Source organism: Diadema antillarum, unplaced genomic scaffold, assembly GCF_040938485.1.
Source record: "Diadema antillarum isolate AM-2024a unplaced genomic scaffold, OU_Dant_1.0 seq00000098_RagTag, whole genome shotgun sequence".
NCBI classification, from domain to species: domain Eukaryota; kingdom Metazoa; phylum Echinodermata; class Echinoidea; order Diadematoida; family Diadematidae; genus Diadema; species Diadema antillarum.
The window spans coordinates 552,943-570,032 of NW_027271187.1; the positions used below are offsets into that span (position 1 = coordinate 552,943).

General features: G+C 40.7%; 1 protein-coding gene across 1 annotated transcript; it reads right to left on the bottom strand.

Moving 5' to 3' along the window:
- Positions 1 to 178: 178 nt before the first annotated feature.
- Positions 179 to 14,276, bottom strand: LOC139726771 (serine/arginine-rich splicing factor 12-like). The gene is made up of 6 exons (XM_071637762.1): positions 14,198 to 14,276; positions 7,947 to 8,051; positions 3,528 to 3,631; positions 2,792 to 2,975; positions 1,746 to 1,823; positions 179 to 356 (listed from the first exon to the last, which is right to left on the bottom strand). The coding sequence occupies exons 1-6, from the start codon at positions 14,266 to 14,268 to the stop codon at positions 293 to 295; spliced, it is 606 nt and encodes a 201-aa protein (XP_071493863.1). The 5' UTR covers positions 14,269 to 14,276; the 3' UTR covers positions 179 to 292.
- Positions 14,277 to 17,090: the final 2,814 nt, after the last annotated feature.

The window sequence follows — 17,090 nt, forward strand, 5'->3', positions numbered from 1 at the left end:
ATAGCATAATATTTCTGATGTGTCTGACTGCCAAATAAATAAAATAAACAATAGTAATGGTAACAGGCATAACTCACAGACAGAACATCACTACCTACCGCATGAAACAACAGCTGTCGCATGAAACCTACAGCTCTCTGGCCTGCTAGCACAGATAATAGAGACAATACTGTGGCCATCAACACATTGCTTGCACAGGTGGCTGTGCCCTGTAAGCACTCCAGAGTCCCAAGATGCAAGACGCTCACGCTTCTGTCGTGGCGCCCGTGGAACCGACCGAGGCTGCTCCAGCCTATCTGCTTCGGCTCCGGGACCTTGATCTGCTCTTGGACCGCGACGGCGAACGACTGAATGTTCTGTCCATCGGAAAACACAAATGCCATATTGTAAATCATTAAAGGTTTCAACAGCGTTATATAACTGTAATGAAAAGGAGAAGCTATTGACAAAGATATTTTCCGTCAATAATTTCTGTCCACATGTCCACGCAGCAGGAGAAAAAAAAAATGTATCAAACTTTGTATCACATGAGAGCATCCGCTGTTGGAATTTTCAGATCAGTGTTTGGTATATTTGTGCTTTAAAGGGGATGGCTAGTAACCGATCAGTGGGAATCAGTGGGAATGCTGAGGTATGATTGTTCCAATCCTTGTGGGATTCATTTAAGAGTACATCATATATCTACTGTTGTGTGAAAATTATTTGCTTCAGAACGGTCTCATATTCAAGTAATGTGCAGATTAATGCCCCGTCACTGACCAGGGACGCTAACCTGGAAACATTAAACTGCACATTACTTGAATATGAGACCATTCTGAAGCAAATAATTTTCACACAACAATAGATACATAATGTACTCTTAAATGAATCCCACAAGGATTGGAACAATCATCCCCCAGCATTCCCACTGATTCCCACTGATCAGTTACTAGCCATCCCCTTTAAAAGAGCTGTAAGACACACTTTCTGGAGTGAAATGTTGCCATACATGCAAGCAATCAATGCTATTCTGAAATAAAGTCATGGAGGTTTGGAAGAATGTAGTTGGATCTATTTTGTTTTTGTTTTATAGGGGGTGGGGAGGAAGAGGGAGTGTTGTCTCCCCTCGGGGAGTAATATCCCTTTCTGGCGTCAGTTGCAGCATCAGCCAACTTTAATACCGTCTTTGCAATCAGATTATTCTGAATGTGTTCGTGACAAAGAAAAAAATTCTTTAAATACATAGTATTTCAATCGATTTGTCAAAATGTTAAAAGCCGAGACTGGTGAATGTAGCTTAGATCAGACATCATGGAATTGGGATTCTATTTCAGCTGCATATATGCATTATTATTGCACTGGTTGTGTCACCTATGGAGGCTGAGGTCTCCTTATTTTCTTCAGCCGGCCATGAACCATGGAGAAAGAGAGAAAGGAGTCACTTTGTGATAGAGGGTATAGGTGAGTCCCAATATAGCGAGGTCCTCAGGACTGCACTAGCAATCTTCTTTCGTTATATCAAAATTTTGTTATAGACGAACAGTAAAGTACATAAATATAAATAGATGATACTTTGGGGACATGAAACCTTATTTTGTTGTAACAAGAATTTCATTGATAGCCTTGTTTGTTAACGGGATTACACTGTACATGCTATCACTTTGAGTGCATTTGGACATAGCCTCCCTGATCTTCACCAAGCACGGGGGTGTCCTGCTGCTTGCGATTTTATCGGCTAATGGCGAGCTGGCAAAGAGAAAACTCACCTGCTGCGTGTCCTCATCCTGTCCCGCGACAGCGACCGAGAACGGGAACGGGATCTCGAGTAGGACTTGTGACGTCTCCTGGACATTGATGCGCACATAAAGAGAAAGAATATGCCGATTGTAGCTGGTGATAACAGCAGTCCAGCAAAAGACTTTAATAATGAAATATTATCCTCCATACCATGAGCATACAAGCAATCCCCCCCCCCCCATACTTCTCTCTGTTCATCTCTCTGAATATTGTACCACAGCTTTTCTGTAATCTTTTTTCATCGATTGCTCAGACATCAAACTGCAATTTTTCCACGGCAAAGGATCTTGAGATAACCCACTTTCAGTAAGACTGTTTCAAAGACACAAAATCAATTCTGCCTTGGAGGACGAGTACACATCCTCCTTATACCTGTAACTGAGCACTGTAGCATAGTGGATAAAACTCCTCACTTTTAATCAGAAGGTACAAGTTTGAATCCAGCCCAGGGCTTACATTCTTGGCTTTTACTCACACAGTCCCTCTTGACCCATGTGTATAAATGGATACTTAGCAATGCTAGGTAATAATACTGGCAGGGTCCTCACCGAGGAGGCTTCCCTTGATAAAGAAGACCATATTATTATTACTATCATTACTATTATCATTATTGTTATTATTATCATTATTATTATTATTGATAATATGTCTCTATCATCACAAGATATCTCTTGGAGATAATATCACATCAAGTTCCATCCTGGAACCTTAGACTTCTAGTACTTTTCTGAGGATTTGTGCCATCCCCAGCAGTGCTGCTTTTTGGAGCGTTTGCACTCAGTCAAGCACATCATCATCACCATCATCACCATCATCATCATCATCATCATCATCACCATCATCACCATCATCACCATCATCACCATCATCATCATCACCATCACCATCACCATCATCATCACCATCATCACCATCATCACCATCATCACCATCATTACCATCATCATCATCATCCATCATCCTTGTCGTGACTTATATGCAAGGCATACCATCAATGATGGAACAGTTTCCTCACCTGTCTTTGCTCCTGCTTCGGCTTCTACTCCTCCTGCTCTTCCTGCGGGGGCTGTAGCTGGGAGACCGCTTCCGGCGTGGACTGTACGAAGGGGACCGTCGACGTCGGGGGCTCCTGCTGCGGGAGCGGTAGGAGCGGGAAGACCTGTACGTGCCTCTCTCCTTGCCTCTCATCTGGCTCGGGGCTGTGATGGGTGGGACAGCAAAGGCAACATGATGAGCTCCATCCATTAGATTGTTGCACCACAAAGGGAGGACTTCTATATCTTTTCATCCAACCATCCGCTACATTGTACATGCCACACAAAATATATTCCCCCTAGAAAAACCCCTCATTAGGCAGTCTAGGCTCAAAGTGATGCTCCAGAGCTAAGGTGCTAATAGATACCCAAATTCTTGTTACGCAAAATTGCCTGTAATATTTGTCAATCATGGCAGCAGCTAAAGATGCAACAACCACTTCTTGACTGCAAGCATAAGTGGATGCAAATATTGGAATGTGCTATAATCACTAAACTCTTCATACAACAGGTCACCATTACCTGCACTTCATCAGCTTTATTCTATACTTTCATTTCGAACTTCTACAAATAAGCTAACAGTCCTCTCATATCAATACCCTGGAAGTCAAATAATGTTCAATTCTGACAAGATAAATTCAGTCAATTTCAATTTTACTAAAAATGTTGATTTCACATAAACTGTGCACGTGTAGCACCCCAACTAGAAGGACTTACTCTTCCTGTCTCCTTCAGCATACTGGATCTCCAGTTCCCTGCCGTAGAAGCGGTAGCGTTCCAGAGCATACATGGCATCCTCAGCATCCCGGATGTCGTCAAACGTGGCAATCTTTTCTGGTCAAGGAAGTCTTTTTCAATGCATACCTACGTGTTCACCTCCCAGTATTTAACAGATCTGTACCTTTGCACTACCCTCTGAGAATTAGCTTCTACATTACTGTAACACTGCTGCATTCATACCAATCAATACTGCCTGTGTGACTCTGAAATTCTTTGAGAAACTGTTCCCGTTGTAAAATAGGCTCTCAAGTCCCCGTGGAGAAATATTGTTGTTGTGTCTGATCTACTGAGGAGACAGTATATCAGACTAAATTCAATACATATTCTACCACACACAAATATAGCAGCTATCCAGATATTCAAAGTGATACATCCAATTTCAAATCAAACTTAAATACATTTACATTAACTGTGTTGCCCTTCAATGTCAAACACATGTTAGTAAAACAGACGAATATCTCTTGAAATGTAGCAAAACAGTACATGTGCAGTTCTGGGAATACCTCACAATTGTAACAAACAAATTTACTAGTCAGGTGGTTCCAGGAAGGCTTGTTTATGACTGTTTTTAATTCTTTTTTATATATATTCTTCTATATTTTTTAGTGAGTCGTTGCGATGGCATTGTGGTTTTGTAGTCGTTAGATAATAATTGAAAGGTAAGGAAACTGGATGCAGAATAGGACTTACAAATTGTATATGTACGAATTAAATTATGTATCAGCCAGCATGATCGACTATTACCTGCCAATATGTAACTACTGTAGTCATCACGTACCAAAGCACAAGGCAATTAATATTCCCAAAATTGCGTCTGTCTGTGATTACATAGTCAGAAACAGATAGAGTGAGAGTGAAAAAGGGGTTAAAAAAAAAAGAGAGAATAGATCGTGCCCTATGCACATACCTTCCCCATAGGATACTCGATCTTGGTCAGACAACTTGCAACTTCTGCTTTGGGGTGTTACTTGTGTTTCACAACAGTGCGCAAACGTACTTGCACCGTAAAACCAAACTACTGCGCCATAAATGGGTGTGTTGCCTTGATACTGAGTGAACGTAGCCCCAGACCTTCCATTTTTTTTGGTCTACCTTGATTCTCTCATTTGGATGTCATCCCCAAACACGCTAGACTCGAGCCAACAGCTGCACACACGCTTGATCTTTAGGTCTTGGCTTGCCTTGGGCTGGCTTGTGCATCAACTTGACTTGACTTGGGCCTTTAAATTCTTTATTGCTGCTTGCTTGACTTGGTTTGCCCTTGGTTTCTACAGCCAAAGCTGTCTTGGTTGTTGAACTATGCCTTGTGAAGCTTGGTAGCTCTTGGTTTAATGCAGCAAGGTAGCTTGTGCCTTGGTAACCCTTCATATCACAGATATAGAGGGTGGACAGATGAAATGGCTTGTAACTTAACATGACATCATACAACATTATAATGGGTTTGTACTGAAAGACATGAACATGCAAATTTTAAAATAGGTCAAACATGAGGAAAGATAATACTTTGAGTTACAGATAAAATGGTACACACACAAAAATAAAATCACTCCACATGTTTTGTTTTGTATTTCTACTCACCCTTTTGAATACTTGTTTGTCCTTTGGTCACCCAAACAATGTAGCTCAATATTCCACAGATTTATGCATCTTTGAATTTTGCAACTCGAACTGATAAGCTATTTTCAGTGGAAGTAGAAAAGAAATACTAATAGTTGGAGTATCCAGTTCAGCTTTAAAGTGCTGTATCATCTATTTTACAATATGCAATAAGGTATTTTCCAAGTTAATCTCTACATCTGTCCACCCCTTCTGAGCGCCTACATTTATGGCAGCATCCATAGACATGAGGGCTGCCAAGCACTCGCTCCTTACCAAGGCAGGCTTGACTTGTGTTGCCATGACAACCAAGAACTTGACTTGAACTTGTAATGGCTTGACTTGTGCTCTAACTGTGACACAGAGCAAAGACAAAAACACAAAATATGTATTAGCTTCACCCGTGCCATACTGTGCAGCCAGTCACCTCACTCTCAATTACTGTACTACTCGGTACTCACCTTCACACCAGTGTCAAGCAGGACATTCTCTGTATCAATATACTTGTCACACAACTGCTTTATAATCTGCAGTACATTTTACTGAAGAGGAACATCATCAAACTACTGATCATACAATGAAATTAGTCCGCAAAGACAATCCCATATGTCGTTAAGTATCTATTCGGGAGAGATCTTTTTTTGTAAACATGAATAAAGGAAGCAATAAGCATTGACCTATGTCATCACCAAATCCTTAAAAAGCTGATGACGAAATAGGGTACTACATTGCTGCCAAGCATCGAGTACCAATGACAGGTTAAAACTGGGGTAGGGCAGCCACAGGACCAACTTCAGGGCAAAATGGAAAGTTCAAAGTCGGTTAGTATCTCACCAAAGTTCACAACTTTGAGGAAATAAAACAAAACGTGCAATAAACACACATTTGCGAATGCAGCCTGAGGATGACCAAACATTTTTAATGACCCATAATTAGTGTATTATGCACAGATCCACATATTTATATGGAAAATGAATGTTGATGAGCTAAAGCATGGTGCCGTGTGCATTTTAAAAGCAAAGCATAAAAATGAAATGGAAGTGTAATAGTAAGAAAAGAATGTGGAGTTTTCCTATCTTATAGCAGTTGTGTAATCCCCTTAAGTTATATGACACACCCCCCCCCCAAAAAAAGAAAGAAACGGAAACAAAATTTATCAAAAAGCTATTCAACAATTACACTACATAAAGTCTTTGAGCAAGTTGTAAGTTAGTGGACCGACCTTACAAATTGACAAATTCCTCAAGTGAACAAACACAATGAAAAAGCAAATGACGAATGAAATTAGAGAAGCCAATGCAACACACAAGGAAACTTTTACTAGTAGGTGATGTACCCCCCCCCCCCCACACCCCTTTACCCAAATCTTGAACACATCAAACCAAACACTTGTGCAAGACAACTCAACTGGAAACAGAAAATAATAAGTTGTAAACAGTAAAATCTTCACATCAGACATGCAAGCTAACTGACCAACAATTTCTCAAGGCACTCATGACATGTTTGTCTCTCGTGCATATCACTGACAACTTGGAATCCAAAACTTTGAATTCACAAAAGTTGCATAAGGGCCAAGGAAACACAAGAGGTTACAATTTTGTATGTTTCAAACAGAAACCTGTATGAGTCAGTCTCAGTAAAGCAGCCAATTTGAATAAACACCTACAGAACCATTACACTACTTTGTGGCCCGTTCCCATTGTTGTGCGATCCGCTACGCACACCACAATTGGGCCATCTTAAAATAGCTGATCGTGTAAGTTTTGTTTATTTGTATCACAATTTGCACAATCAAAATCATTGTCTGCATTGTGGAGTAATCATGGTGATTGTATCAGATCTTATCAGATCTTGAGGTCGGTTGTGGCAGTTGCATTGATCGCGGACAATTTTTGAACCATTCAAAACTTTTCTACGATCAATGCTATTGCCATTCAAACTGAACTCAAGATCATACGATCAACATGATTACTCCACAATTCAGACCACAATTTGAACAGTGGTGCAGATTGTGATAGACATAAATGAAAATTCCACAATCCAACTAATCATGGCGTGCAGAGCATATCGCATGACAGTAGGACTAGGCCTTTTCCAATTTCACACAACTGCAATAAACCATGACAGACGTTTAAAAGGCTGAAAGAACCAGCATGCAGAGATATTGTAACATTTTGACATCACTCAATGCTAGCAGTTCACATAAATTCTTCATCTCTTGGCAGCAGCAATTACCATCCACTAATTTTTAGGAGCTATTGTTATACACTACGTTTTGCACGACGACTTCCATCTTGTCTCTCAATGTTCCCCTGTTTTTGTGTACATTCGTCCATTAAGTGCACCATTTTGTCATTTACTATTTCTCATTTTAATCATGGATTTGCTAATGGAGGATGCTGCACTAAAACCAGGTGTAATAACTACAAAGGGATGCGAGCATTACCAGCTCACTATCTTACAAAGGTAGGGAACCGTGCAACTACTGCTCTTTTAAAGTACCATGGAATATACTTCGGAAAGTAGCAGGCAACCTTTTATCTGACATTGTTGTACTGCCTCTGAAGGTCAAAGAGATGCTACATGTTGGAAAAGGTTTCAATACCACTGGATATTGGTACCTACACAGAGAGGCTGTTTTTGTTTTTAAATCTTCAAGAAACAGTCCCCTTCCCTCCTTCTTTTTTTTTTTTTTTTTTGGGGGGGGGGGGAGGGGGTTCTCTAACACAGCATCTCACCAAGTAGAGATATCAAGGATATTGAATATAGGCAAACCCTCGAGGCTGCCTGGTATAGTAATCCAGAGGGATGTAGACGTCACTAATGGGACCATACTTCCCGAACAGCTGGCGCAGTTCCTCTGTTCTGATTCATCAAGGCAAAGAAAAAGGGGGGAAAGATTCAAGCTCCCGCAACCATAAGCATTTATAAGCAATGGAGAGAATGGAGAGAGTATAAATGTACATGTTCATGCAATGCAAAACTTTGCCAACATTCAGTTAAAGAAGTCGGCTCTGCACACTTTTGAATGAAAGTGAAACTGTATATTTGCTCTGAATTCTGCAACATGTCAAGGAAATAATCAGACAAAGGTATGATAATGACAATACTAACAATAGATAGAAATGGTTCAAATTCATTTTTTATACATGTATTCACACAAAATCAGAAAACATTTCATGTGTCTTTAATACAAAATAAGAAATTCTATTTGCCGATAAAATGAGGAAAAAGCAACAGGGCAGAGAGGATTCATGCAAAACAAACATGATAATCATTTGAATGTAAACTAGGAGGGTCACATGAGAATCTCCAAACAGCCGTAATAATCACAAGACAATGTTGTCACTGGCATATTGCTACATTTTGGCACAAGAAATATCCCTAATTACCAGTAAAACAAGAAATGTCCCTGTGTATTCTAATTTTGCGAATTTTGCCAGAGCCAAGATTCGCGAAATTAAAATGCATGCAAAGGTTCTTGTCCACGCTATACGCACAGAACGCCAGTGGTAGTTCGCAACAATTTTATGCCACAAAAAAGGCTGTCGGCTGCAATGATTTATGAAACTGAAGAGCGATTCTCACAATCTCATGGCACATGAGAGACCATCATTACAGCACAGAAATGAGAACATTGTTAATGATAAGCAGTAAGATTTTTTTATGTGTGTGTGTGTGTGTGTGTGTGTGTGTGTGTGTGTGTGTGAGTGAGTACATGTGTGTGCACCTGAGAGGATTAAAAAAAAAAAAAGAAACAGGTGTAAGTGCACTGTATCAAAATAGAACATAATACTGAAAATGCAGAAATTTTCACAGTACATTCATTTTCACGAATTTTGTGCTGCTTTCGGCTAGTGCGAATTCGAAGACCTGTGAAAATATCTTCACAATTTTCTCTGCACATTGTGAATGGGTTGACAATTGCGCAGCGCGAATATGTTTTTGAGCCGCTCAGCACAAATGGCAATATCAAAGCAAATGAAACAAGCACTAACCTTTTGTAATACAAACACATTTTTGAAATCTAAAAGACTGTTTCTTCTGACTGTGCATTCTGGAACTGTTTGTAAACATGTTACTTGACAAGTTATTTATTAATTATTTATGGGCTGAATGTAAACTTACATTGTACACCATGTTTCTGCTAAGTCCCAACACACATGACTTCTTACATTATGTTTAGCTCACCTCGGCCTAGAAATTTTCTGGGTTTGAATTGGCAATTAAAATGTAACTGGTAAATGAATCAAATCAATCACAACACTTTAAGAGTGGTGCAAGACAGGACTGGGCCCTGATAAGATCGCATATATCTATTACCGGACGAGCAGAAAATCTTAAATAGTTTGCAAGTACATGATGCAGTCGATTAGCAGCTACACTGTGGCTGTAGCTAAATATAGCTAAACATGTGCATATCAAAGTGCACGCAAATTCTTTTTTTCTATAAAAGCCATATCTCAGCCACTTTCGTGCAGTTGCGCAATACTTACGATACTATACGTATATACATCATAACAATATTAACATGTAATAAGTACCGATAAACATTGTAAATTTACCCGTACCATCATGGGCATACAAATGCACGTATGGTACATATGCGCCGCACCAACTCTCACTATCTGAACTACCATAGGATTTTCTAGGAATAAACCAAACTATGGGGTAAGAAGGAAACAGACAGATGTTTTTGATGAGACTTGAAAAGCAAGGAGGAAAGACGTTGAGTAAATGATGTAGAAACCACTGATATTGTGAGAAAATAGAGTTGTCTAAAATGTATGAAAAATGAGGTTATTTTGATGGTGATGTTGACTAGGCTGTATACACCCACTCAGCTTGGGTCATGGATTCAGTCACAAATATGTGAGACGGGATGGCAATCATGCACTTTAGGGACCAACCAAGCATATTATCGGGAACTCAGTCCTCGTAGGCCGAGGTGTGTGAACCAACACGCACAGAGCAGATGGTAAGCTTTTGTTGCTGCATGGAACGCCAGTTGACAAGTACTTTGCTGCAGTCATTACTTGGCTGTACGTAAATCCATTCACATGATTGCATGTACAGCTAGCCATTTACAAAACAGTGACAATCGTCAAAGCTACAAATTAGTACAATCGTATCTTGTGTAATAAAGCACTATGTATAGAAATCTCCTCCTGTGCGTGCGCAAGCTCACTCTGAAAATCCCGCATCTTGTATGGCTTGTGCGCTGTCTACACTAGATGCCGCAGGACTCGCGCTTGCACGAAAGGCGCGCACTTGTACAAAAGGCACCCAAAGGCTAGTGGATGGCAGAATTCAAGAAGACAGTGAACCTGTACATTATACCTACACAGTGATGAGTTTGCTAACAAATCCAAATACCCACCTATTTGTACTGTCATGTGGAAAAGTAATTTGGAATATAACCATGCACAAGAGCAGGTTAGTTCTGATTTTATTTTTCTCTTTACGAATATATTTGTAAAATGATGTCAGACTTCAGCTTCATGGGGCTGATTTGTGCATAGAGAGGTGAGAGCTGCAGAAAAAAAGCACCCAAATATCAAGTCAGATCAGGTCAATACATGTAGGTGCAGCAACCCTGCATTGAGCGAACCTGTTGGCGCCCGTGTTTCGGTGGGTCACTGCGCACTAGTTGATTAAAACTCAGTTTTTGTCAAAAAGCACAGACAAATATTTTTTCCTTTCATCATGGAAGGTGGACATGTGTGTGTAAAAAAAGAAATCACTGTGCCAACTTGCAACAATTTTTATGTCACATGTAAAATGGATGAGAGGTGAACAGGGGACCTCATGAACATCTCGCCCTGAGGGCCTCATGAGCGTGGCCAGGGTACTCATAAGGAGGAGGGATCCTTATGAGCAGGAGCCCCCCCTCATGAGCTGGTTTCCTGACTAGCGCCTGGACGGCTCAAGTGTACTTTTGCACTTCTTCGTCAATTGCTCTCCAAACATGCACAAACTCACTCTAAATATCCAGCAACCATGAAAATTTGCATCTGAGTGACACCAAAGTCCAGAAGAAATTGAATTTTGCCATTCTGACACTTTCCAAACAGGTTTCCCAAACAGGTTTTCAGAAACCTGTTTGTAAAAGCCTTTTGAAGTTGATAAACGCAAAGCTGTTTTGAAACGGCTTTGTAGTATTGTACTGCAGTTACGAACAATGCACACCTTATATGACCTCATCTCCTCGGGTCGAATTGCTCAATGCAGCTGTGCAGTGACAGGCCAGTTATCGTGTTCGCAAAGAGTTGATAAACGCAACTATTCTAAAGGGCTTTGGAAACGGCTTTGGAAAGGGCTCTGGAAAGGGCTTTCGAAAGCCATTTCAAACAGGGGAAAGTTGATAAACGCAGCCTCATTCACAACAGGAAACTCCCGTAGCCCCCTCCAAAATCCCAAATTTTAACGTCAAAAGTGCAGAATCGGCGCGACTTTCCAAAAGGCCCAGTTTTAAGAGTACCGGGTGCTGAAAAAGCGCTAAAAATGTATTATTTTAGTTTGAAAAATATTGCAAAAAAGCTTAAGTGACCGAATACTGGGGATGTTACCCTATGCCTACAATATTCAACAATATGGTATTACAACATGTGGCTTTTCGTTGCGATTCCAAGTGTCATTTTGAACGATGGGTTGTTTACTGAATTGCAAGCATCGCAGTGCACTTGATTTCTTCACTATTCCCGCAAAAATTGCATACAAGTCTTCGGGGTGCTGTTACTGGTTACAGCGCCCCGCGCCGGGGTTAACTAGTGCCCATCAAACCCATATATGGTGCAGTGCCTTAGCTTATAGAGTCTAGAACTCCAGATCTAGATAAAGATATAGGCCTAATCAAATCCACATGTACCACAGAGTAGAGGCCCCTAAAGTGCATTATTGCCCTCATTTATTCATGGTCATCTCAATGTGTGTGTATCGTGCATGCTTTGTTCATAAAGAAAAACGGGTTACTACCCAGTGTATAACTGAACCAGCGACCCCAACCCGTATAGTATAGAGAGGTGCCCGCACCTCGCCAGGGGCCCGAATACCGCCATCCGGGGCCTGAATACCGCCACCCGCGGGCCCCTTCCTGACCTTAGCGCACAGCTATTCCGCATCGTTCGCGTTTGAGGACGATTGATAGCTGCAAATTTCCGGTATCGAACAGTGAACTTGTAGTTCCATTGGAATCTTCAGCATTTTTTCTGTATGTGAGTGGGATTTCATAGAATTTCAGTGACGAAATGTTGATTTACATATGCATAAACATTAACTATGGCGAGGTGCGGGTCACCCAAGTAAATTGGTAATCATGTAAAAATGCACACCTACCGTTCGCTTCGCCGTTTGTCGATCAAATTTTGTGCAGCTATTGGAGATGCTAAATTGAACCATATCAGAGAGTTTTCATGGAATTAGAAAGCCGAAAAGGTAAGAAAAATGAGAAATCGGAGTTGAAAAGTACGTCGGTCGCGAACATAGTCTCCGACGTATTGTGCACCGATTTCGCAGAGAACGATGTCAACTATTATAATCGATTCTGGTAGTCTCTAATTAGCCGCTTACTACAATATTGAACTTGACTTGTGCAATACGTGTAGCTCCTACTTTCTTTTTCATATTTTTTTTCTTATTGTTAGCTCACCTGAGTTGAAGGCTCAAGTGAGCTATTGTGATAGTTCTTTGTTTTCATTGCTACTATCATGATTATCACTATTCAATAATATTATTGATACAGATTATTCATACCAGGATTTAGACATCGATCCTTTCTTTAAAAATTGTGGCAAGTATTGATTTCATCATGACAAAGTTGATAATAATAATTTGAGTAGTGTTGAAGGGAATAGAATGAGGTTGAAGGAAAAGTGGAAGAAAAAGGTTAGGCTATTTAGGAGGGAGAGAGAAAGAGAGAGAAAAGATGAGAAGGAAGTTATATTCAAAGGGGATTTGTTTCTAGTAATCTACATAATTAATCTATAGGCCTAATTTAATAAATTAAAGAGAAAAGTATTACAAAAAGTGTATGTTTACATTGTGGACTTCTCAAGTGCTCATTTTACCTAAAAAGAAACAGAATATTGAAATTAAAATGGTAATATGTTTTTAATTGATAAGTTCATCTTAGGGATAGTAGAAAGTAATTGTTTTCATGATAGTATTTATTTTTCCATTTCATTTTTTAAATTATGTATATAAAAACTGCAACCCCAGTATTTGCTTTTGTTTTGTAGTAAAAATCCATTTTATTGTGCAATATTCATGATGGATAATTCCCATTTAATTTGTCATATATCTTTTACTGTTTTGTACGTGATCCGTCCATCATTTAGTCAGCAAAAAATGTTGACAGATATACAGTCACATGCAGGAGGAAATTAACTAAAACGATAAAAAACAGACGCATCAAGATCACTTTCTTTCTTCCACATTTTACTGTCGAGCCGACGTAATTATTGTGGTCAAACACCAAACAAGCGGCTGTATCACAGACTACAACGATCGATTATCGTCGTTATATCGCTCTTCCACATAATCGATCATTCATCATGCTACACTGACACAGCCGTCGATCGGCGTACTTTTGAGTCAAAATTAGCTACTTTTCTTCTGTAATTGACTATGAAATTTCATGAAACCGTCAGATAAGGTCCATCTTGACATTTCTGATAGCCACAAGAAGTTTTCATTGACAAATTAAGGAAGGAAATGGTAGGTGTGCATGGTGTGCATTTGTACATGATTACCAGATACTAACAACATGCTACAGCGCCCCTGCCATCCGCGCCGGGGTTACCCAGTGCAGTGATTCTCTGCATACACAATACACATATGACGCCGCACGGATACACATGGAGATAATCAGCAGTCACATTCAACAAGCCAGAACACAAGGCCTACACCAATCCAAAATTATTTTCAATTACACAGGTAAACGATGACTATAAATCGTGAGATTAACACAAATAAACTCTCAGATCTAAATGTGATAGAAGTATTTTACGCACCTCACGCCATCCGGCAAATTCCGGATGTAAAGCGACGTATTTGGGGGGCGACTGCCGTATCGAGAAGACATCTTGGATTTTCGCGCGTGGAGCAAGCATGCACAGGTACGCATACACACATGCACCAGCAATGAACGCAGCAAGCGAAGGCGTACGCGTACGCACGTGTTCGCTACCCTAAGTACCCACACATACGAAGTACGAGTTCAGCTCGCCGCAAACAGGGACCTTCTCCTTGCCGCAAACCACGTCCGAGATCGTGTGGCCGCAAGTGGCTAGCTGGCAGCAGTGGCTGGCAGTAACTCGCCACTACTCGCACACACACAGTCCAAAGAGTACGCAACGGGGCACCGGGGGCGTTTTTTTAGACGGCACAGATTGGGGCATGGCGCGTATTAAACCTATGGTAAACACGTTGGGTTAGGGTTACGGGTTAGGGTTTGATGGTTAGGGTTAGTTAGGGCTAGGGTTAGGGTTGGGCTCCCCAATCTGTGCCGTCTAAAAAAACACGCCACCGGGGCATATTCAGTTACAGATTGAGCGTAACTTGCGATCAATCGCGAAGTTGATCGCAACTTATGTTCAATCTTTTTATGAAACAGCTAAGCCCCTGGGGCCCGTTGCATAAAAGTTACAATTATGGTAACTTTGCCATCCAATGGTAACTACAACGGTAACAATACTCAACAGCCAATCAAAATCAATTCCATGGAAGTTACCATTGGATGGCAAAGTTACCGTAATTGTATAACTTTTATGCATTGGGCCCCAGATCTCATGGGCGTCACCAGGGGGGGTGCGTTGGGTGCGAACGCACCCCCCTTCAGATCCTTTAAAAAAAAAAAATCAGTCTGCGAACGACCTCAACGCCGGACGCTAAATAATTATTCTTTTCTATTTTTTTTTTATATTTGACACCAGTGACACACACACACACACACACACACACAAAGAAAATCGTCGGCAAAAACAATTCGCATCCCTGGTTCTGGCAGCACTGATTTTATACATATCTATTAGTATTCTACAGTGTTTACTATTTATCGACCGTAGTGTACATCCGTGCGATACGGAGCACTTATACACGTTTGCACGTACGTGTGCTACTTACAAGTATGTAGGGTCTATGTATACGTTACTTCTGACCAATCCATATTGCCAGCCCAAGAACGAGCCTTAGCCTCATTAAAAAAAAAAAATGAAAAAAAAATGGAGGGGTAAGCATATCATTTTGCCCATCACCCCCTCCATAATTCCAGAGACGAGAAGATTTTCTTCTTTTTTTTTTGACAGAAAAACAAAATGTTACCCCCCAAAAAATATTGGAGGGGCAAGCATATTTTAATTTTGCCCCCCCATAATTAATAATTCCCGTAATGAGAGAAGATTTTCTTGCTTTTGAAAGAAAACAAAAATGTTGCCCCCATAAAAATATTGGAAGGCAAGCGCACCATTTGCCCCACCCCACATAATCATAATTCCCGCGATGAAAAGATTTTCTTGCTTTTTTGTTAGAATTTAAGAAATCTGTCCAATTATTTCACCCCAAAGCAGTGGCGTAACTACGGAGGGGGGGGGGGGGTGCGCCCCCTCCCAATCCGCTGGTAAAAAAAAAAACAAACTACCGAAATAGTAGTTTAAGTGTTAGTAAACTGCTTTTTGAATGAAAGGGTGATCAAGAAATAAGATATTTTTTCTTTGATTTCTTTTAACCATAATTAAATAGGTATATAGTGTGAAACATTGTTCAAAAAACCCGAACCCGACAAAAGATTGTGATTTAGCGTGATTCCTGGTTGGCATTCTGCATATTATAAGCAGGATGTGCGCAGTGTACTCAGTACATCCGAACGAAGAGTCGCTACAATGTTGCGCAATGTGATGTATAGAATGTACACCTTTGTACCTCACGCTTCGTTACATCAAAGCTAGATCATTGATTTTGCAGTGTTGCTTTACATACTAAATATCTTGCATTGCCAATAAAAAGACTTGACCTGGGCTAATTCCTAACTTTTCCATGTATATAATACACACACACACAAACAAACACGAACAATTAGTTTAGGGAATGCTCTAAAGTGCAGATTTTGGACATCCTTTCCACGACGCCACCTCGCTGGTCATAGCTCCCCCAGTCATGAACATAAACCCACACCCTTGACTACAGTGGCGGATCCAGGGGGAGGGCGCACCGGGCATTTCCCCCCCCCCCCCCTTTAATTTCCAAAGCGAAAAAAAAAATATAGCTACAAACGGCAGTTTGGGGACTGTAAAATGTCAAAGTTTTCAAGCTCGCTCGCTCCGTTCGCTCGCATTTAATGTTTATGCCATTCTTCTGATGTTGCTGCCAGTAATTGCCTGCAGTTGCGCCCGGTGCGCCTTCCAAAGCGAAAAAATATGGCTAAGAACGGCAGTTTTTGGACTGTAAAATGTAAAATTTTCAAGCTCGCTCTCTTCGCTCGCTCGCATTTAATCGTTATGTAATTCACCTGATGTTGCTGCCAGTAATTGCCAGCAGTTCCGCCCGGTGCCCCTCCCCCCTTAATTTCCAAGACGAAAAAATATGGCTAAGAACAGCAGTTTTTGGACTGTAAAATGTAAAATTTTCAAGCTCGCTCGTTCCGCTCGCTCGAATGTAATCATTATGCTCTCCTGATATTGCTGCCATTATTTGCCAGCAGTTGCGCCCGATGCGCCCCCTTAAATTCTAAAGCGAAGAAATATAGCTACAAACGGCAGTTTGTTTGTTTTTTACTGTAAAATGTCAAAATTTTCAAGCTCGCTCGCTCGCTCACATTTAATTGTTACGCAATTCTCCTGATGTTGCTGCCAGTAATTGCCAGCAGTTAGGCCCGGTGCGCCCCCCCCCCCTCCTTTATTTCCAAAGCGA

What these genes read in the sequence shown, in the direction of transcription:
- LOC139726771 (XM_071637762.1), bottom strand. Translation starts at nt 14,268, where the DNA reads ATGTCTTCTCGATACGGCAGTCGCCCCCCAAATACGTCGCTTTACATC. An exon ending in TGCTGAAGGAGACAGGAAGA is followed by an intron (nt 2,976 to 3,527) that starts GTAAGTCCTTCT and finishes CACCCATCACAG; the next exon opens with CCCCGAGCCAGATGAGAGGC. An exon ending in CGAAGCAGGAGCAAAGACAG is followed by an intron (nt 1,824 to 2,791) that starts GTGAGGAAACTG and finishes ATCAATGTCCAG; the next exon opens with GAGACGTCACAAGTCCTACT.